Below are 24,447 nucleotides of genomic sequence, written 5' to 3' on the forward strand. Positions count from 1 at the left end.
TTGGTAAAATGACCATATTTAATCCACTTTTCAAGCGATCGTTATGATATTTTTTTTTAACATTATCTACGCAGTCCCTAGATTCCGAAAATGTAAAAAAATAAATTCGAAAAAAGCAGGTTGGTGGTCAAAAATTGAGAAAAAGGAATTTTCAGCGATTCTTTCAAAATGTCACCTGGCGGCCAAATTTTGAATTTTTTTAATTTTTTTTGCGGATTCTTAATTTGGTGCCCGAGCACTACTAAAATATGCAAAAACCCCTTTACAAAAGTCAGCGGTATCGATTTTCATTTCTTTAACGTATATATAGAGTGACGCAAAATATACATATTTCATATGTATGGGGGTATTGCGTCACTTGGGGGACTGCCGTCCCCCGTGATATTTTATTATTATGATAAAATAACAGTGAAAAAAATGTGTGAAAACATATGTAAGTATTGAAAATTTCAAAAAAATTAGTTTAAATTTCTTGAATTGAATTTGTAAAATTTCTTATTATTTACAAGGTGCGTTGTTCTTTAAGGAGTCAGTCAAAAATATATTTCTTTTTACTACATGTGTTTGTTATGAGGATCTCTGAGCGGTGCAATGTGAGTGTGTAAATGTGTTACGACTGGAACAAAAATGTGCTAGCGGTGGCACAAGTGTATTTATTTACTCGACCGTATTCGACAGAACGGATAGCTAACTTTCTATAATTCTGAGGAAAACTCAATAATATATTTTAAAAATATTGAACTTAATAACGCTTAATGAAATAATAAAAAAAGGAATATATTTTTGACTGACTCCTTAAAGAACAACGCACCTTGTAAATAATAAGAAATTTTACCAATTCAATTCAAGAAATTTACACTTGTTTTTTTGAAATTTTCAACACTTACATATGTTTTCACACATTTTTTTCACATATATCATAATAATAAAATACATATAAAAACTCACAATAATAAATTAGAATTTCAAAAACTCAAACACGGTTCATATCAACAAACATTAATGTCACATTTCATGAAATTTCAAAACACTAATAACAGTGTTGCCAAAAGTAATGTAAATGTGATGGTGCCACCAGTACTAAAATACTACACTGCGCTAGGACGATTGTCATGCAAAAGAAGAACTTTAAGAGGTAGCAAACCAGGACGCTTTTCTCTGATCGCTTTACGCAATCTATACATTTGTCGTGCATAATAATAGCCCGTGACTGTGGTGTCCTTTGGCATCCCAGAATAAAGAGGCCATTACCTTGTTTGTGGCAATTTGTTTGCGTGGCACTTTCGATGCTGGTTCACCACGTTTGTGCCATTCCATCGTCTGTGATTTGAGCTCTGGATCATAGTAGTGGATCCAATTTTTGTCGCCAGTCACTATTCGCTCAAATGTGTCCGTTTCATTCCATTCCAACAACTCGAGAAACTCACGTGCAGCAGCAATTCGTTCTTCTTTTTGTGATTTGTTCAACGTTCTTGGAATCCATCGCGAGCAAACCTTTCTCATGTGCAATTTTTCATGAAGTATGTTGTAAATACTCTTCTCTGAGATGCCAAACACTTTCTTGCTCATTCGAGGATTTTCGTGCACGTGATGTTCAATTTTCTGCACTAAATACAATTTAATAAATAAATAAAAATGAATAATAAAAACATTTAAAAATATGAAATTTCAAACGATATTGGTATATGGAATTTTGTTTGAAATAGATGTCAATGTTTCGTTATAATATTTATTTTCAAAATACAAGTTATCTTTTGGTCTAAACCTATGAGCATTTGTATCGAAACTCCAACCCATTGCACTAACGATATATTCAGGCATTTTTTTTTGTAGCGAATATTTCTTTTTGATGAGCGAAATATTCGATACACTTATCTATTCGCTCCAGTTCAACTATCTTGATTTTGCTCATACTTATTTCTACCGATTCGAAGGGAATCCATTGCATTATAAAGACTTTCGTTTGCACGAATTTTATATACATAAAATGTGTGTTCAAATGAATCGGTCCAATATCGTTCAATATTGTCGAAAAGTCGTACATTTGACCTTCATTCTTTTCTTCTCCTGGCACAGTGCAGCCTGGGTATTTATATGATGTTGACATATAACAATTTTTTTCTTTGAACAAATGGCTACAAACATTTGCTTTCTCTGAATAATTTTCCACTGGCTCAGACGAACTTTTCCGCCGTGTACATCATGAGATAAATATACGATTCAATTCACGGCAGACGTTTAACCGACCTCAATAATCATGTTAAATGGTGTTAGACCATGATAGACCGTGTTAAATAATGTTAGATCATGATAGACCATGATATACGACATCAATAACCGTGTAAAATGGTGTTGGACTATGATCTAACATCATTTAACACGGTTTGAGGTTGGCCAAAATTATCATGTTTATTGGTCAAAAGATCAAAAATAGGCTGAAAATTGGTAAAATAACCGTGTTGAATCATGGAAGATCATGATGGCCAACATCAAAGATACCTAACCCCCCTAATTTTGGGTCGAGGAATCCAAATTTGACCATAAAATTAACAAATTTTGACATCTCCCATACAAATTTTTCAAAAATAAAAATTTCATGCACTATAAGACCACGACGGAGTGGACCAATTTGGTCCAAAATCTAATGGTCTCAATTCCTCAATATTCCAAACCATCCTATAAAATCAGATTTTAAAAAACTATCACGATAAAAGAGATAATGGGTGAACAAAAACGGTCACGTACAACATACAACGTGGAACAGACCCACAACAACCTGGTCTCAAATCGATTAATTTTTTATCCCCAACCCAGAAAAGGTTATCTCCGACCATTTTGAGAATTTTTATTTTTAGGCCCCCTTACAAGACTTTTCCCTTCACACTACGTGTGGGCGAAAAAGTAAAAACGAAATGAATCCATTTGCCTAATTGACAACCAGTCGGCTCAAAGTAGCATCGCATCAAAACGGTATGTACATTACTATCCAATCATTCTCACGTGATTTTCTCTCTAATAGAGTGTCTCTATAATATACTTTGATTGAAATTGTTGCGACTGCTCAGAGCGTCATACGAGATATTATTGGTTGCAAGAACAACAAAGTTGGATCTTATCATCGTATTGTGTTGGCTATTTCGTCTCACAAATTCCTGGTGCAATTTATGCTGAAAAGTTCAGTGGAAAATGGACGTTGTGTTTGGGAATATTACTTGTAATAATAAGTAATGCATTGATTCCAATTGGAGTTGAACATGGTGGGTTTACAAAAACTGGACGCTATTTTCAAAATTTATTTGATGAAATTTTTGCACTTTGACTACGTTTAAAACTGTATATTTACGTTATATCTGTTATATCAGATGGCATCAAAACTTTGATAATACTGCAAGCGTTGGTAGGGCTTGGATGTGGACCTATGTTTCCTGCTATCAGCGTTTTGTTGTCGGCTTGGATTCCGCCTTCCGAAAGTGGAAAAGCAAGCTTTGTACTTGGCGGAGGTCAAATGCGTAAACCGCATAATTTTATGATAAATGAAGAGAAAAAATATTATATAATTTACTCACAACTTTCTAGATTGGATACGTATCTTATTCCATTTTATGGGACAGGATTAATTTTATCACATTTTTCCTAGCATTTTGTATTTTACTGCTGGAGTTTCATTGCGGCAATTTGGGTTATCGTATCTGTAAGCAATTTTGGGCTTGTCAACGAAGGATGCTGGCTTCATTTCCAGAGGGTATTTTACTACAACTCAAGCAAGAAAAGTATTCGCTTGTTTCTGTAAGAGTTATTTACTAATATATTTCATTAAAAAAATTATTTTTAATTTGATAACCAGTAATGAATATTCTATTTGCAGCTGGCGCAATTTCTTATCTTTGTATCGTCGCTGGGTCTTATGCGGGATATAATATTGGAAGTATAAATTAAAACGTAAGGATTTTTCACTGAAATTGGGCATTTATTTCAAGAGGATGGTACACATTTTTTTATTCAAAGTATTGTCCATCGCTAGCCACTACTTTTTCCCATTTTCCAGGCAATTCATGGATTCCGTGCCAAAAGAATGGTTGTTGTTTTGAACGAAACCACGAACCGACCCAATTTGCGATTTCCTCCGAAGAAGTGAAGCGTTTGTCTGCCAATTCGTTTTGCATCGTTCGAAACAAGTAGTAATCAGAAGGAGCAATCTCTGGTGAATACGGCGGGTGGGGTAGAACTTCCCATCCTATTGTCGACAAGTATTGTTTGATGACATTTGAAATATGTGGCCGAGCATTGTCATGTTGAAGAATTAACCGGTTGTGTTTTCCCCTCCATTCTTTCCGATCTTTGTCCAATGCTCGCTTCAATCGCATCAGTTGTAGTCGATAGCGATCTCCTGTGACTGTTTCACCCGGTTTCAGCAGCTCATAATACACGATACCCTTTTGATCCCACCAAACACAGAGCATTACCTTCCGGCAATGAATATCTTGCTTTGATTGCGATGGTCCTGGTTCGCCGCGTCGAACGTATGATTTTTTTCGCTTTGGGTTATCGTAGTGGATCCACTTTTCATCGCCCGTAACAATTCGATCCAAAAATGACTTGCTTTTTTGTCTTGCGAGCAGCATTTCACAGATGGTAAAACGCCTTTCAACATCTCTCGGTTTCAATTCGTGCGGCAACCAGTTTCCAAATTTTTGGATGAACCCTAATGCTTTTAAACGTTGTGAAATGGTTGCTTGAGTAACTCCCAATGATTTAGCGAGTTCTTCTTGCGTTTGGCATGGATCTTCATCGAGTAACAATTCCAATTCTTCATCTTCAAATTTTTTCGGCTGGCCTGGACGCTCTTTGTCTTCCGTGTCAAAATCACCACTTCTGAATCTTCTAAACCATTTTTTACATACACTTATTGAAATTGAATATTTGAGATACGTTTCTGACAACAAACGATGACATTCAGCAGCACTTTTCTTTTGATTAAAGTACAAAAGCATTGCTTCCCGCAAATGCTGTTTTGTTGGAACGTAATTCGACTTTTTAATCGCAATAAAAAACTTGTGTGTGCAGAATTGTTTTCACTTTGAAAGATCGAATTTAGTAGATTTTTTGACGCTCTTTAAGATACAACAGCTTTCACTGTCCAAACAATTGCATGTGTGATAGATATGAAGTTAGATACGAATCCTTACGTTTTAATTTATACTTCCAATAAGATGCTTGCAGTCACTTGGTTTACATTGGCCTTTGGATTTATGGGCACCTATTACTGTAGCTTGCGACTCAACATATTGGAATTTTTACACCTGATGTATGAGACTTGTTTCATCACTTTGCCATTCATTGGAATAATTGCTTTTATTTTCAGTCAACTCTTGAGCAATGGAGATTTTTTTTCTGGATTTCATTTTCCATGGCAATGATAAAAACTGTAATTTATACGATTTGGGCGTCTGCTAAAGTTCAACCGTGGAACGAACCGAAAGAATTCAAATCACCTGAATGTGTTGAATTCACCAAATATAAGGAAGAGTACAAAGATAATAAAACGAAAATCGTGGAATAATTATTGATGGCTTTGGTCATTTCATTTTTTAAATATTGCTCAATAAATGAGAAAAAAAATCATACTGACAGACTGTTAAAATTAACGGTTTAATATTATCAATCGTGTTCATTTACATTTGGCTGTCATCCCTCTGGTGTCATGCAAAGATATTAATTTTCAGTTCATCCATATTTTATTCACATTCATTCATTCAGATTCAGACTCTCAATAAAGCAACACGCACTCAATACATTCAGACATTCATTGTACTTTTGTTTAGTTTCATTTCATGAATAATTTCAGTGACTTATCTGCGTATGTAAGTAAATAACTTCCAACACAGACACACCCACTTTCTTATCAAAAATACTTCATTTATCTTCTTATTCTTGAGATAAAGTCAATTGTTCGAAATACAGACATTTTCGTCGTAAATAAATATTATTTCTTGTAATATGACTAATTGATCAGACCATTCACCTTGTATTGCTAGACAAAAACATTCAGTTAATGATTGGTTTTGTGGAAGGAAATATATGAAAGCTTGCTGTGAACATTTTCTGGAGTGAAATTATATAGATAATTCGTGTTATTATTATTTATATATTTCCAGAATATTTTTTCAAGTGGTAACCGTGTATTTTTCCACTTAATTAAGTGAATGAGCAAAAGAATCGCTTTTGATGTAAAATAAAATGTCCGGTATAGTCTTAGGTGCTGCTGAATCAACTGTCAATATTGATAATAGAAAAGATGATGAAAGTGCAATAGCGACAACACCGACATTGAAATCAAATCGGACACCCACCATTCAAATCGATGATGCGATTCGGAAGCTCATCAACACTAATTCAGCAGCAACGATTTTAGAGAAAAGAAATAGTGACTTTGATGATTGTTCAACGAATGAAAATGATTCTAGTGAAGTCTATTCAGATTCAGATATTGAAGAAGTGATAAATTGTAACGATAAAAATCAATGTCTTTCTTCTAGCGCGATAGCGTTGGCTAATAAAAATGTCGATTCTCCAAATTTGTGCCAATCGAGTATTCTGTGCACCAATAATGATGCCAAGCCAAACATCGGAAGCATTGCTGTGCAAAACTCATCCGATATCACATTCGGAAATAAAACATTTTACCAGGGTCCAGTAACAATAAAGCAATTTGTTTATGATAAAAACAAATGGAATGAGACGGAACCACGAACGAAACAATACGAAAACTATAACCTAGGATACATAAACAATAGCAACGAAGACATATCCACACATCAAAAGTGTAAAGTCAATTTTTTAATTGAATAACACTAACACGAACAATATGATTGATTGACACATTTTTTCAATTATTCGAACTTGTTTCTTTTCGTCACCATTTTTGAAATTCAATAATTTATTGGCAATAAATGAACATTATTGTACATTAACATTAATTTTCCATTAGACTTCCCAAACGATAAGGAAAATCCGTGTGAACTGCAAAAGAAATCAAAGTGGACCAAAAAGCGGACGTTGAAGCGTGCAGTTATAGGTGGAGTTATAGCTTGTTCATTGTTGGCAATAATAATAATAATATTGCAGCCTAGTAGCAGTGGACACCACGAACATTCGTCAAGTAAGTATGTTTAAAATGTTGAAAACGGCTTTTGATTTCCTTGGTGCCAGGCTCATGAATTGTCTCCCTCTAAACTATAGTTTCTTTCAAATCAGAAATATATTATTTTCAATGTGTTTTCTTCTGCTAAGCATGACTTATAAATGATATAACTTTTTTCAAGAAAAGATTGGTGGATGTTTTCAACAGCATTTATACTAACTTTGTTCGAAGATGGTCAACGATATTTTCATTTCTATTATAATATTTCTTTGCATTATTCTAGGTTCAGATTTGCTCCCAAATATAACTGAGCCATTACGATTCGTTAATAGAAGTGATTGGGAAGCGCTGCCACCAAAACATAAGCTAGAACCACTTCACTTGCCCGTACAACGTGCAATCATCGCACATACGTTCACCAAAAGTTGTACAACACAGGTATATAACCACCATAGGATGTGTATGAACTACTAAAAATGTTTTTGATTTACTTTTATGACAGGAATCATGCAGTGATGAAGTTAGAGCGATTCAAAAATATCACATTGATGAAAATGAGTGGGATGACATTGGTTACAATTTCTTGGTTGGTGGTGATGGTGCCATTTATGTCGGTCGTGGATGGGATAACCAGGGTGCACATACAAAAGGTTACAATGTAGGAAGCATTTGCATTGCGTTCATTGGATCTTTTGACGAAGAGGAGCCGCCAAAATTACAGATATATGAAGCACAAAAACTAATTAAATTTGGAGTTATGTTGGAAAAATTGAGTCCCGATTTCAGACTCTACGGTCAACGTCAGTTGAAGTCAACAAAGAGTCCTGGTCTACTATTATACGAGATCATCAAAAAATGGGCTCACTGGACTGAAAAAATCGAATGATATCGTCAAAAAAATGAATAAATTATATGTTGATTCTTGTCTATTAATAATAATGATCAAACACTCAAACACTTAATTCGAACTTCTTTATAATTCTTTCTTTCACTTTGGTATGAACTTTTGTGTCCAAAAGCTATTTATTGATTGAATGAAGAACTATGAGCACGAAAAATAACACTCTCAAATGCCTAGCTCAATGCACGTATCTAAACGTGGTAAAAAAAATCACACATACTCATCCAGACATAATAAAATTCACGGTTATATAAACACATGTCATTTAAATTGCCGTATATCAAAAAAGAATAAAAACATATATATTGGAATGAAAACATCACTTTTTTGATAATGCTTATTGTTTGATAAGATAAATGATTAATTGGTGTGATAGTCTAACAAAATTGAAATATGTATTCACGAATAGATAAATCAATTGAATGAAGGAAGATGGATAACTCAAAACAATCAACATGTAAGTGGCAATTTAAGTATTATTTCTACTATTGATAAACATTGTGAATACCAAAATAGTGATTTTATTTACTTTTTGGGCTATGAGAAAAATGAGGTACTTGGTTTGAAAGCAAACTTAAATTTGTTTGGCAACAAATCTAACAATATAATCTTATTGATTTGAAACTGTTAGGTTCACCAATACCACAACGTGTTTTGGTTGGTATAATGGGGTTTTTAGGGATCGTAGTCTCATTCTTGATGCGAGGATGTTTGTCAGTCACAATCACCGAAATGGTTGTTTCAATGAATAAAACAGATCAAAGGAATGAATCCTTCATCCATTCAAATGGAACGCCATCAATCCAACGTGAAAATACTTTGGAAATGGTAAAATATGCATTTTTCTCTAATAATCAAACATTCAAGTAAATATTCCATTATGCAATCACTTCATACAACCTGTGAAAATACTATCAACTTATCTATATGAAAAAAAATTATCATTAGAATGACATAAGATATGACTGGTCGCAAGAAGAGCAAGGTTATATATTATCATCGTTTTTTGTTGGGTATTTACTCACGCACATCCATTTTGGAGGAAAATGGACACTCGGCTTAGGCATCTTAGTTGCAACAAATTGCAATGCGGCTACACCAATCGGTGTTCATTATGGTAGGTGAAATACTACAAATATAAAATTGGCATAGAAGCAGGCATTTTTCTCATCAGGTGGCCTTGTTGTAATAATAATTTTACGTGTTGTGATGGGTGCCGCTAATGGCTCTCTTTATCCATCGGTCAGTGTTCTACTATCGGCTTGGATTCCAGAGAAAGAGAGAGAGAGGAAAATTGGCGGCATTTGTCATGGCATTTGTGCTCGGTAGATCACAAGTGTGTAGCGAAAAAATTCAAGTAAAGGATTTGTCCTTGACCAAAATGCTGTCTTTTTTGACTTCATTTTGACTTCATTTTGATGTCATTTTTGATTTCATTTTATGTGTCCGGTGTAATTCTAGCAAATTTCAGTTGGCCGGTGGTATTTTATTGATGGAGTCTGGTTGCAGCAATTTGGTTTATTTTATTTGTAAGTAAAAAATTGTAAAATATATTTTTTATATAAGAATTTTTGGAAGTTAATAAACATCATATATTTCTAGCTCTTTGTGTTTCACTTATGATGCGATCTTGTTTATCGGTTGCAATCACTGAAATGGTAATACCACCGAATAACACTGGAAACAGAAATCAATCAGCAGATAGTATATCTTTAACCGATACTATCAGTCATTCAAAAGTAATATGATTTTCGTTCAAATAACAAATTTTGTTTCATCTTATTCCAATATCATAAAAAAAAATCTTGAAAAAAAAAACTTTATGAAATCTTGTTTCATCTTTTCTTTTATTTGAAAGGATGCTCCAAAATATGACTGGCCACAAGAACAGCAAGGGTGGATTTTATCATCATTTTATATTGGCTATATTGGAACTCATATCCGGGGCCTTATTTGCGGAAAAATTTGGAGGAAAGTGGTCACTATCACTTGGAATCTTAATAATGATTATTGTGACTGCTGTGACTCCATTTGCAGTTGAACATGGTTTGTTATTAAAACTAAAATTGATGTTAAGAAGACACATACCGAAACGCATAAATATTTTAGGTGGATTTAAAATTCTAATTATGCTTCGAATCTTGATGGGATTTGCGAGTGGTCCAATATTCCCAGCACTCAGTTGTATCTTAGTCGCATGGGTTCCAAAGAAAGAAGGAAGACTCGCAGTATTTGTGTTCGGTGGTTCGCACGTATTACAACTGAGAATTGTATTCATTTGAATTTAATAATAGTTTCAGAAATATTCGATTTTTCGAATTTGAATACTTTTATCTTTTTATATATGAATCGTTGCGGCGAAAGAGTAGCTCTTATTTTTCTCCAAATAATACTGCAACATAAAGTTTTTTATGAATAGTTTATTTGTTGTATTACAACAAATAAACCGTGTGAAAAAAACTTCATGTTGCAGTATTATTTGGAGAAAAATAAGAGCTACTGTTTCGCCGCAACGATTCATATCTGGATTAATTTTATCACATTTTTCGTGGCCAATTGTTTACTACTTTTGGAGCGTTCTTTCCTTCATTTGGTTAACAAAATACAAAAACGACTGAAAGTAATAGTTGAACTCTTTTACAGTCACTCATTTGTTATAATGATCTCGGATCACATCCATTTATTTCAAAAGAGGGCGAGATTATTTGAAAACTAAAATGGGACAAATCGAACCAAGTAAGAATTTACCATTAACACCGTGGAAGTCAGTTCTTACTTCTGTGCCAGTTATTGCCGAAGTCGTAGAAGTTTTGAAGGTTTGTGAAAAATGATATTTTAGATTTTCATTTGGTAAATGTATCTATTAAATATCTATAAAAACCTTAACATTTTTTATGTGATTGAATACGATTTAAAATTCCCCATATAAATAGCAAAACCAAATGAAATAAAATGAAATAAAAACTTTAAAAAAGACATCTGTTTCGTGTACAATATGAAATAATCATTTGTTTCTCCTTTTCTCAAGCACGTTCGTATTTCAATCCGTAGCACTGTTCTGCTAAAAGCTGAACCAATTCTACCAGGCGCACTTGAATTACTCAAAAAGAGAAACAATCAAAACAGGCGCAAATTTATATGCTTGTTGAGTGCCAGTGTAAAAAAGACGACATTACTATATGCATGCATGTGTTATATTCGTTGTTCCGTCGTTGTTTGTTGTATGACTACCGCTTTGCTATATTAACAACAACTGCGTATAAGTCGGCATATACAACACATCTGCTGTGTTCGTCGCATGACTGGGAAGTGTGTTTTGAGTAGTTTGTGACGATGAATGAACAATATGAGTGTATTGCTTTCGTCATTTTTGGTTATGACGTGCGCACAAACGACGTTTTTATATTTCAATGTTGTGTGGTTTCTTTGAGTGTTGTTCGTTCGCATGTGCGCCTGGTTGAAAATTTAGACAAGTGAGACTACCTCAATGCTCATTTGTAATTAGATCTCTCTATGCTTTAAAATTGACATTTTATTTTGGCATTACGTATGTGACAAACGCTCCTACATATGCATTTTTAGTGGCATTTAAATGAAAAAAATTCAAGTTTTTTCCCAAACTATTTTTGTTATTCATTTTAAATTTAAAAATTTAAGAAAAAATTGTACGAAACATAATTTTTTTTTCAAATTTGAAAATTACAAACTCTGTCACACACAAAACGGGTGTAATGGTTCGTATTGTACAGAATAGCTTGCTTTCAGAGGGCAATGTGCTATACGAGTATGTTTATTGCGTGCATGAACAATCCTTGGTTTTCTTTCATCGTGCAAGTACGAAAATCTCTATGTTGTGTGCGTATTTGTATTTTGAAATGAGTTTCGTGCAAGGAAACCCCTCAATGAACGTTCATAAACTGGAGAGCGTATGTGTGTGTGATTGCGTCGTGAAATTGTTTGATTTGCTTTCGGTTGTATTATGTTTTGTGTGTTTGTGTATGGTATCAAAACAATGTCGACGATCCTGCTTGCATATCCTGCTAGCCTGTTCGAAAAACACCATGCGTCATTTTGAGTGACGTTATTTAGACAGCTGTCAATACTCACCACATTGCGCGTCTTTTCGACTTTTTCTGCCAAACTTTTTCCCAATGCAAACAATTAAATTGTGTATGTTCATTCATTTCTGAACAGTTTCATATTTTTTGGAGCGGGAAGAACGCACAAGAATCGATCAAGATGTGCCATGACTCCAGAAGCATGGGGCAAAATTTGTTTCTCCAAATGGATGCACGATTTCAAAAATGTACACGACACTGGATTTTCCTCTCATTTCGCCCCGATGGAAAAGCATGCGTCAGCCCAATGAAGGAATGAATGAACGCCAACTCATGTGGAAAAAAATGACACATTAGAAGCTCAAATCGAGGAAAATACCAGCCAATTCGCCGAAACAAAACATCATATATATAACTTTCCTTTTCGCACACATTTCAACCAAAAATAAAAAGACACACACACACACACCAAAACATCCGCATTTGAGAATTGCTTAACTCGTTCGATTTCTGTTCTCCTCATTTCAAAACTCAATAACGCAAGCGATAACATTTTTTTCGTGCATTTCCATTCAACTTTGAATATTTTGAGTTGAAGTCGCAGTGAGAACGACTCATAATGTGAATTGAGAATTTGAATGGCGAAAGGCTCAAAGTAAGAGCTCATTGATTCTGTTATCCTGGTTATAAAGTCAGTTGTATATTTCCCATGTGACCGTTTGACGACCATTTGTCAACTAATTTCCTATCACGATAGCTCCATTTTTCGCCTCGTTTACTCCATCACATTCGTATTCGCATTGATTACGTAGCAGTTGTGTGCACTGCATGAACGAGAGTGCATAAAATTCATTTGAGCAAATGTTCAATGAAGACAAGATTGTACACTTTCGAACACAATGCTCGAAAAACTCACGAATGCCATCTCATTTCTACTCAATCTGTTTATATAGCCCTCACGGAGTGGAGGATTTCAAATCAAAATTACATGCGGCGCACAGAATACCGAAGAAACCAACTTATTGTGAAAGTCAACGTTCATCTTATTGCATTTTTTTTAAATTTTATTTTTACACTCGAATATGATTTATAAACGAAATCTTAAAGAAAATGAAATTTTTCTTAAAAACAGAAAAATGGAAAAAATCATAATGATTTCAAAACTGTTCAAATAAAACCAAATATACCAAATGAATGGTAATGTTATGAAAATGCACCGTTTCGTAGACAACCGATCGAAATAATAAAAATGAAATAGCGAGAAATCGCTGTCACTTTTTGTCCAGTCAAAACAGCGCACCATGGTTACGTATCAACATGACAAAACCGAGCATGTGTTGTGCAAACGATATGCGTCTTTGCTTGGTTTTCTGGCACATCGAACATTTTTCGCGTTGCGTACAATTGATTCGAGCGCGAATAGTTGTTACGGAGTCGATACTATTACGGACAAAGGTATTAGGCGTGCAGCAAATATCACACGGTCGTATGGTGCGCAGTAGCATGAAATGTGTATGGTTTTTGTTCGGTAGCGACGAATGCGACTGTAAATGGAGTATGTGTGTACAAGGAAAAATCGAAAGTATATTTCTGTTTCGTTCGGTTGCATTGTGATTATCGGGAAATTCGTATTTTTTATCTCTCACACGATAGAAAATCGACGCGCAATTTTCAACGTTCAAATTCAAAGGAACACAGCGTTGTTTTCCGCGTCTATGTTCATCGATTCGTATTTGCTTTCGAATTGAGTGGGAAATTTGTTGATAAAGGAAACTCTGACATTTCATATTCATAGATGCATTATATTCAAATGAATTTTCCTTGTATTTTCTATGGTTGGATTTTTATTTCTATCCATCTCGGATAATTGGAATCCGTGTTAGCTCCTAAGATCAATGTTGGGAAGCGGAAAAAAGGAAAATAGTACATTTTCCGAAGCGATTTTCATTAGATCGGCGTAACGACGCTAATAGCTTTCCCTGGTTTTTTACCAGAGGCGCAGCAGAAAAAGGACATATTACACAGACGCCGAGATTTTCCACCCAAACACATCGAAAACAAAAAATCAAAATAGAACACTTATGGAAATATAGTAACGGTACATTGCATTCACACCAACGCCTCACATACACAAAATATATGCCAGCAATAGAAGAAGAACGGAAACATAAGTCACACACATGTGTCGACCAATAATCGAAATGAGATAGAAAGAGAAAAGTACCGAGGAGGATTGACGAGGCAATTCGAGGGGTAACTATATTTAGACTGTATTTATTTCAAACATGCGCCTGCGCTAAAGTCACCACCTGTTGCCTTCCCAACGCCAAGTCTACTGTATACACACGCTTCATGTACAGCCATACAACAGCAATTGTCATAAATACACTCTCTTTGCCGTATTAAAATGTAAAATCGAACGAAACAGAAAATATACATTTTCACATAAAATGGAAAATCCTAACTATGACTTTCAACAATATTTCCCTCAGATATTTTACAATTTCCAAAAGATACAGCAAATTATATGATTCTTTCAAATTCATTAAATCTCTTCAATGCGAAAAAAATGTGAATAAAACAGTTGTTCTATAAACAAACGCTCACTATGAACATAAAAAAACAACAACACAAATGAGGAAGAAACAGTAGTAAAAAAAATGTACACAGTAACAGTGTGAAGTGGAAAGAAGAACATAAAATTCAAATCAAATTGGTATGGTCGATGTTTCGAAGCATAGAATATGATAGCCTAGTAAAAAAGAGAGATGTTTTTTACGTTTTCCATCCGATACAGCAAATGCATCGGGCAAAAGATGAGAGAATTTTTTCCCAAATTTTAAAAGATGTGCACACCGAAATGCCACAACAAAATTCACCGACAACAGCACACAAACACCATACAAAAGTGCAATGCTTTGATTCTAGCATTTGCAACTAATTCTTATGGTGACTCATGGTGGACGAAAGAACCCAGAGCGCATAAATGTTAAAATTGAATTCATCGTATGAATTTCTCAAAGTAATTCGTATCACAATTGCAAATGTCGTTTTGGTTTTGGTAGATTTATCTGTGCAAAAATCCACTGTCCACTATGACCGTAACGAAAACTCGACCGCCATGTTCGCTATTGCTGTTGCTGCTCAGTGAATGAAAAGAATAAAAACGAAGATGATGAAATTGAACGAAGACAACGATACAAAGAAATTCTCGACCATAAAGTGAACTCAACGTTTCGTACAGTATCGCATGTGAACCTAGGCCAAATGAAACGTTTGAAATGTCGAAAATTTATTTTCGAATGCATACTTGAGCGAAGCACGATTGCATTTGTCTATTCTTGTACATGTGTTGCCGACGAAAGTCAATTTGGTAGTATCAATTCGTTGATGTTGTTGCGCGCATGATTTTTGTGTATGCGTGACAAGCAAAAATTCAACAGACAAATTCGTAAATTGTACATGTTGAACGATTCTCAACGCCTGATCGTTTACAATTTTACAATATGTACTTTGACCAAAGTGAATTGGAGAATTGAATTCACAATCCCCAGGTTCGAAGTCATATATTTTCACAAGCAAACAACGCGTAATTTTCAACAGAACGCATCCAAATCTTAACCTTTTGGTGTATTGTTTTTCATTTTGAGCTGAACGAAGCTCGTTTTTTTTTCTTCGTTTGTTCTAAATGAATAAAAGTGGTTTCGTATGTATTCTTCATTGTTTGTCATTCTCTACTCATTGGCGCGGTTTCCACAGAACGTACATTGTGAACGACTATTGTATTGTTACTGTGACTTATGTGCGCCTGGTACATAGCCACAAAAACACGTTCTCTAGAGCGCTTCAAAGACCTTTATAAAACCTTTATAAAACATTATTGTAACTTTCTTGCGACAACATTTCAACTTCCATGAACATCACTACGAAAACGATGCATGAATGAATGAACAGTCGACATTGTTACAAATATCGGTTTGCCACATTCGAATAAATGTGACAAGCGTACGAATACATGATGCTACCAATTCTGGGTGCCTGTTCGATAACCAAAGAAACGATAGGCCGCGGTCGTACACGCGTTCACGACCGAGCTAACGACATACAAACATTGCCACGAATTTATCAATACACATTCAACAACGACACCATAAACGCAACCATTAAAAATGACCGCTCTTCGGAACGTACTTCAGTTTTGCATGTGCTAAACTTTTTTCTCGTATGATGTTGAAATGTTTAAATATTTATAAAAAAACAGCATTCTTATTTTGAATTGTTCACGAATTTTTCGTGTAAAGAAAATTCCGATTTTTACTGATCATTTTCAATAATCGTAATAATTTTAATTCCAAATTATTTTTTTTTGCCAATTGAAAATCACGCTAATTTATGTATGCCTGATCGTTTGAAAGCGAATTATTGTCATTATCATCCGAATGAACTCTCCATCATGAACAAGAAGTGCATATTTCGTAGATATTATGGTTTTATTAGACGGTGCTGTCATTTTCTGAACGAACACCACGATTGGAAATGGCCAGTTCCCGATTGTCAATGTCAAACTGTCTTTATCGTTCGTTCTGTCGTTCGTTCGGTTGTACGTTCATTGTTGTTTCTGAACATACGACTTTTCGCTTTCGCTCTATGTGTGCTGCCGAATTGTATTGTTGTGTATTTCTGTGTGCCTGATCAATAATCAAAGAAAACTAAGACGGAAGAGCAAGCAAGTTTCGAACTATTTATTGAATACAAAAATGATGTCTATGTGATTTAGCGTACTTCTCCTTTTCTCCCATTCGTTAAATAGCACAGTTCGGTTTTGTTTTTGAATAATCTTATAGGCGACCATATGCATGAGTGTATGCTGAATCCGAAAAACTACTTCGTACATACGTCGACGTGTTAGTTTTGTGCCATATAGTTGAGCAGATGATAGTAATCGTGTCGAAAATGTTTGTGAAAACTATTGGAAGGAATTGAAATTGATGAGATCACCGAAACACACGAAAAAGGGGCAAAGACAAAGCGCGCGCACGAAAAAAACAAACATCTTAATAGATTCTGCTTGCCTGGCCAAAAGAACCAAATGTTCGAAAAAATGAATTAATGTCGCGCGATTCATAATAATAATTGGTATGGTAGACATTATATTCGATCGTCACAGTGCACTCACTCGATTTCGTGTCTTGTGTTCGATTTCAACTGAACCGAAAGTGCCGTGAATACGAAACGAAAACAATATACGTGTAAATATATATCGCTCTCTTTTTTCGTATTGTGTCTTGTTAAATTGTTATCAACATGTGACAACGGCCAATCATTTTACTCGTATGACCATTGTTTTATGATCGCCTAGTATTAAACGGAAAAGTTTGTGTCAATGACTAAAACGTTTATGTCAATGAGAGAATTTTATAAAAACTTGCATTAGAGCTTCACCGAATAACACACAAATACACGATCTATGACATTTGAGTTCTTTTTTGAGTTTTCGTTTTGCGCAGCAAAACCGCAGTGAAACTGTGACAAAAGTTACACAGGCACAATGACATATACACTCGAGTCCTAAATTTCTACTAACTATAAACTTATGTTTGCCTGCTCGCAAACGGAAAAGTTTGAACAAATTTAGAGGTTTACTAGAGTTTATTTAGAATTTTAAGATGAATTCAATTCAAAAGCAACGTCATAGCTCCACTTAGAAGTGCGGTTCAAATCCATTCGAAGACATTTTTCACAAAACTTTTTTTTTTTTTGAAAATATCAAAATTGAATGTTTTTTTCGAAATCAAAAAATAAAGAAATACCATAAAATCATAATTAAAATTAATAATAAAATCGATTTGATTGTTCAGTTTAAATATTCATTGGAAACGATAATTTACAGGGCGCTGCCATTGTGTCACACACAATGTTCACTACATACTGATCCGATCGTATATTTGATAGAGTCGACAACTGGTGGCAGCGTAAATTTCGCCCCATCATTGTTTAATAATATGGAAATGATTAGGATAGCAGTAAAATGTGGCAGATGAGCATACACAGTATTGCCGCCGCCATCGATGACAACGTAACTGAAAGACATTCCATATTCGAGTATGTATCCATTGTGTGTATGATATACTGATAAATGGAATTGCAACTGCTGGTTGGAAAAGTGCAACCGAATTTTATTTTCGTGTTCGTCTAGCACGGAAGAGAAGAATGGAATTTTGCTTTGGTGATGCATGTGTGTATGTGAGTCGTATTTTCAACGACAGACGAATTGATAAAAGAGACTAAAGTATTTTTACAGCATGCGAATATTGTTCGAATTAGGCTTGCCTGATACTTTTTCCATGCGAATGTTTTTGACTGTGTCATACATACCACATGAACGCAAAACGTGTATCGTTTTCAGCTCTACACACAATGCAATCGAATTGACACGAACGACAGAGAAAGAGTGCGACCAAAATGTGAATGCCCCCATGTGTTGATATGGTAAAATGTGTGAATATACGGCCATACGGTGAAGAAATGCGTGTCCTTGACGAAGCCCTTGGAAATTGGACAACACGTTTCGGATGTTAAGCACATAAACAGGATACCATAAATTTTGACAACGTTCAATGCACCCGTGAATGAATGAAAAATAATACAGGAAAATGTATCCTTTGAATTATATTACAATCACCTTTTCTCTCTCTTGCCTCGTGCCCTATACAAATATATCAATCGGTATATATTGAAGTACGCTTGCATGTCACGTACAATACCATTTCGAAACGTTCCGACTCAGTACATGTTCACAGCAACGTATACTTTTTTATTTCGTGCACAACATAACTTTCCAGTTTGGTTCCTCTGTATTGTGTGTAACATTTCTACAATGCGATTATTTAATACTATGTTGGCTTACAATTATTGAAACCTCATACTTGGCATATCAGCCCTCAAGCTGCTTCAATTTCCACATGCCTCAAATGCAATTTTTTTTTCACAAAATATTGCTTAGAAACGCAATCGATTCAAATTCCTGTTTATTTATAGCACGATAAAAAATTTCTCAAACAGATTTTTTTTTGTAATCGGAGACGCATTTGTTTGATTGAGTATTTGTCAGAATGTTTTGTGTTCGTTTGTTTTCAGTTTATTATTGTTGTTGTTATCGATAGGTTATCGAAAGTGATTTTTGAAGTGAAATTCGCAATTTTCTATTCATAGTTTGTCTTTCAATTATGAGTTAATAAAACAGAATCAATAGAATGTCTCAGAAACGTGTTGTAATGGAAGAAACCAACGGGAACAGTGCACTCGATTGGGAGATTTTTGATGTTTTATGTAGAGGCGAGCTTGGTTTAGACGTAAGTTTTGATGTTTGAATTTTTAAATAATTTCACTACAATTTCTATGAGATTGAAATGTTATTAAAAAAAAATTCTTTACCAATAATACTACATTGTTGCAAATATGAAATGTATTTCAAATCAATCCGAAGCATTAGACAATAAATTTTATCCACACAAGCGATCATATTAAACTTGTCGTAACAAAATGAAAACACAAAACCTAGAAAACATTTTTCTTCTTCTGACAACCGCCGTAATTCAAAAACATATGAAACAATAGTCGAGCATAAAAAATGAATTGAATTTTATTTTATGAATGGCACACAAATAAATGAGGGAAAACATAAGCACTAATCAAAAAGAAAAAAAAATTACAAAAAAACGTTGAATTGAGGACAAATTTTCCATATTTTCCCCGTAAAATGACATGTAAACAAGATTATCAAAGGCACGACAATTTGCAAATCAATTTTTATTTTCTAGTCATATATGAGCGTTGCCATACCAACATTATATTTATTCATTGTAATGAAATAAAAAAAAAAAAACAATATTTGCTCGAAACAGGAATTTCCGTATACACAATAATAATAATGAAGGAACAGCGCAAAACTTATTTATTGATATAGCTACTGCGTTCAGTTGGTTGTATGGAATTTCATAGCTGCTGGCGCATTCCAATACGTCACACTTCGCCTTATTTTTTATTTTATTTTTTAACCACGAACCCTTTAACGTCGAACGACTTTTTCCGTGTCGGTGATTCAATTCGATATCTTGATACATTATATAATGCAGGTAAAAAATAAACACAAAACAAACACGATTGATTCGAATAAAAGGATTTATTTTTAGATTTTCATAATATTTTTGTCAATTTATTGAGTTCCGTGTTTGCAACTTTTTTTCGGTTCTATTTAAAACGATACAGGTAATATAAAAATAGTGCATGTCTTGAATTTAACCATAGAGCTCATCAAATATTTTGTTCTTTTTATTATTTAAATCAAAACAATTGGTTTCTGCGCGACGAAGAATTTTGTCGTTTGTAATTTCCATAAAACGACCACTTTTTGCATAACAACACATTCAATTTTACAAATAAGTTTTGGCAGTGCCCGTGGATACCTCAATAAAAGTGGTCGAAGCAAATTTAATCACATCGTTTTTTTTTTTGGCAGTTTTGAATTTTAAGAAAAAAGAATAAATATTTCTCATTACTTTAAAAATTGAAAATTAAAGTGAGAAAAATAAAATGAATCGATGTGCATCTCCAATTCGTGTGCATTCACCACGTCTTTCATATCGTTCATTGCCACGAGTGCGACATTGTTCTCCAAATCTTCATCATCGCTCACATTCTCCGCATCATCATCGATTACATTCTTCGCACCATCAACATCATCAATCGCATTCACCGCAACCTCTTCATGTAACATCCATTGGATTGTATTGAATTGAAAAAAAATTGCAAAAATTCAAAATTACATATAACTTTTTTTGATTATTTTTTCCAAAATAAAAATATTTTCATTAATTTTGTCAATATATTTCATTCTGTTAAAAAAAATTTGAAGCAGACTGAAGTGCCTTGTGTTGATCATCATCATGTAACGCATACAATTGACTTAACGGCAACGTTGAAAAGTGAATTGGCGGCAGCAAATTACAAACGAGATCGTCTTTTAAATGAATTGGCTGATTTAAAAGGAAATCTCAACGCGCGCGATGCTGAATGTGAAACATTGCGAACCCAAACAGCGAGACAATCGGCTTTAATAAGTTCATTGCAGACGAAAATCCAAGCAATTGAAAACCGAGAACGAACTGCTCAAAGTCGTAGTGAAAATGTGATCCAAACGTTGCATCGTGAAAAGAAGGTGATGGACGATCGAATTAAAGATTTGGTGGCACGAGTACGACGTCTTGAAGGCGATCTATCGAATGAAGAAAGTCAACGCGAGCAAATTAGGTCAGCCGAAAGCCTTACGACTTCCAATTTACATTATCGATTGAATATATTTTTTTATTTTTTAGGGCACAACTGCAAGATTTGATGCGACGCCTTTGTGTTTGTTTGGCCATTGATGTGTCCGATGCAGCGAATTTAAGTACCGAACTGGTCGTAGCTAAAACTGGTGAAATGGTGGCCGATTTACAGCGCATACGTAGTAAATTGTCTTCGACATGCGAATCGCTACACAGTTGTGAAGCGGAATTGTTACAGACCCGTACGGCCGCCTGCAATGATAAACAACGTCAAGATTTGCATTTACAAGAGTTAGAGACGCGATGTCGTCAAACTGAAAGGGATCTGCAAACTGTTCGCGATCGATTGGTTGAAAGCGAAAGTGCTGGCGATAAATTACGCGAAGAATTACGTGGATTTGAATCACGATGTTCCCGCTTACAGAATTCCATCGATCGAATGCAAAACGATCGTTTGCAATATTTACGAAATCTTTCATCGATTGTTTCATTGCCCGATCCATGCGAAACTGTGATCAAGGACAAAGTTCGCGATGTTGTCAATGAAAATCAAGCACTTCAATCGGTAAATTGGATTTGAGATTTCTTTCTTTCTCGCCTCCTCACAAAAATATTGATGTTTTTTTTAGCAATTACACAATTTACGCGATCAAATGAATCTTGAAACGAATAAATTACGAAATGAAGAAATGCAAAAGTCGACGATCGAAGAACGATTGGAAAAAGCATTGCATGATTTACATCAAATGAAGAATGAACACATGACGGTTAATACGAAATTCAAAGGACTTCATTTTCAGGTTAATCTCTTGTTTAAATCATTTTTTTACAGTTATCTGAATATTTAGTTCGAATGTCACGTGCATTGGCATGGAGTGAGTGTACAGCACCACCAGCACCTGGTGCAGACACAACATTACTGGCGGAAACGCTATTGGAGCGCGCTGAAAGATTGACAACCCATCATGACCATCATTCGCATACACTTCCATTGGATCATCATAAGCATTGGGATAGTTGCCATACACTTCATCCTCATCCACATCCGCATTCACACGTTCACATGAAAGCATTGAAATTGAGACGTGAACGATCTTGTCATGATCTTCCCGTAAAAGAATCAACAGCAATGTACAATTTACAGCGAAAAGTTCATTCATTAAAGGATCAAATCCAGAAAAAAGAATTACAAATCGAATTACTAAGAAGAAAATTGGCATTAACAGAAGAAGGTGTGCGTGGAAAGTGCATAATTCAGGTACTGCCTTCATGTTTGATTGTCCCAGAGACTTTTTCTTAGGAAGGAGGTGCGCTCCTCAGTGCTTCTCTCTAAAATTTGCATTTTCGCAACTTTACTGCCACTTTCAAAACATTTTTGTATCGTTTTTAATTCGAAATGTATCTATCCTTTCACAAATGTAGAGTGAACGTGATGAAGCTCTCTGTAGAGCAAAACGAACGTCAAAACAAGTGGAAAAAGCATGCCACGATTTAATCCAAGCAAAGGCTCAAATAGCCGAACTCAAAGCTCAATTGGTGGACGCTGCCGAAAACAAAATCTGTGCCCTCGAAAGAGCTCGCAAAATTGAAGAGTTGCAAACGCGTCACACTGAAGTTGAAAATGAAAAGTGTCGATTAATCGCACAATTGCAAAACTATAAGGCACGTTGTCGATCGGCCGTTGACAGTTCGATAGACAAAAATAGACGTGATGAAACTGTTATAAGCGTATGTATATTGATTGATTTGTGCGTAATTTTCCGGCATGAAAAACATAAAAATATGCTTATTTTTTTAGAATTTAAAGGATGAGATTGCACGTTTGCGAGTTCAATTATCAGAATCAAACCATAAACTTTGTCAACTTCAAACATTCCGCACATCAGTCGCTCGCCTACTTCATTTGCGTGACATTCCACATTCAAGTCTATTACAACGACTCCAAACACTGTGCCAAGCACATCAGGTAAAATAATTAAAACAAAAAAATGGAATATCTTCAAGTTCAAATTTAAATCTTCCTCTCACTTTTGATGTCAAAAGGAATTCACAATGTTGTCTCGTCGATATGAAGCTGTATCTCCAGTCGCCGATCACCCTTGTCCTCGATATGAAACGGATTTAAGACCACCGTCAACACATTGTCGACCATTGAGCTCGTCTCCAGGAAATCCACGTCGTTTTGATGATTCGGGTTTGGACGAGCATTTCGACGACGACTTCGATATTTTGAAGAAAAAATCACATTTTTAAAGCATTCTCACATTTAAGATATTATACGCGTCCACCGATTAACAACCACAAAACATTCAAATAAATTCACAATTTAAACAATTGTATAATGTTATTTTATTTAAGATGAGAGCTTATGATTTATGTAGCTATCTGGCAATATCTGGTTCATGAATCAATGTGTGTTTCAATGTGCAAGTTGAATTCTAACTTTAGTATTTAATCGTACGTAGGCTGCTCCATATATTTCTAGAAAAGCATATACAACGCAAGCGTTTTTTTATCTAAAATGGCTTTATTGTTTTTCAAAGTATTCGCCATGATGGTCGATACACTTTTGCATACGCTCAAACCACTTGCCGTAGCATTCATGCCACTCAGAAACCGATATCTCCAAAACGTGTGTTTTGAACGCATCAACTGCTTCTTCTGGCGTCGAAAATCGTTGACCACGCAGTTTTTTCTTTACGCTCGGAAACAAAAAGAAATCGTTGGGTGCTAAATCCGGACTGTACGGTGGATGACCCATTTATTCGATCTTTTTAGCGGTCAAATATTCAGTTGTGTGATGAGATGTGTGAGAGCTCGCATTATCATGATGAAGAATTATTCTGCGACGGTGGTTATTTTTTCTTAATTCACCAAACATTTCTGGCAAACAAATGGTGGTGTACCAGTCAGAATTGACTGTTCTACGATACTCTAGTGGAACTGTTGCCAAATGTCCACTAATTGCGAAAAAACAGGCGACCATTTGCTTCGCAACACTTCGAGCGCGAACAACTTTCG

The 24,447-nt window shown here is 34.9% G+C and overlaps 2 protein-coding genes across 2 annotated transcripts; both read left to right on the forward strand.

The window, feature by feature from the left end:
* Nucleotides 1-5,413: 5,413 nt before the first annotated feature.
* Nucleotides 5,414-8,103, forward strand: LOC116340602 (peptidoglycan-recognition protein LC-like). Its single transcript, XM_031767184.1, has 6 exons — nt 5,414-5,425; nt 6,156-6,171; nt 6,251-6,823; nt 6,989-7,159; nt 7,425-7,579; nt 7,644-8,103. The coding sequence occupies exons 1-6, from the start codon at nt 5,414-5,416 to the stop codon at nt 8,025-8,027; spliced, it is 1,311 nt and encodes a 436-aa protein (XP_031623044.1). The 3' UTR covers nt 8,028-8,103.
* An 11,266-nt stretch (nt 8,104-19,369) lies between these two features.
* On the forward strand, nt 19,370-23,760 carry LOC116341164 (coiled-coil domain-containing protein 170). The gene is made up of 8 exons (XM_031768076.1): nt 19,370-19,452; nt 21,015-21,409; nt 21,475-21,991; nt 22,056-22,193; nt 22,259-22,684; nt 22,849-23,154; nt 23,225-23,392; nt 23,470-23,760. Exons 1-8 carry the CDS (start codon nt 19,375-19,377, stop codon nt 23,677-23,679), a joined length of 2,238 nt encoding a protein of 745 aa, XP_031623936.1. The 5' UTR covers nt 19,370-19,374; the 3' UTR covers nt 23,680-23,760.
* The last annotated feature ends 687 nt before the right edge of the window (nt 23,761-24,447 follow it).

The sequence above is a fragment of the Contarinia nasturtii genome, unplaced genomic scaffold, assembly GCF_009176525.2.
Source record: "Contarinia nasturtii isolate CC-2019 unplaced genomic scaffold, AAFC_CNas_1.1 Cnas_scaffold_695, whole genome shotgun sequence".
In the NCBI taxonomy this organism is placed as follows: Eukaryota; Metazoa; Arthropoda; class Insecta; order Diptera; family Cecidomyiidae; genus Contarinia; species Contarinia nasturtii.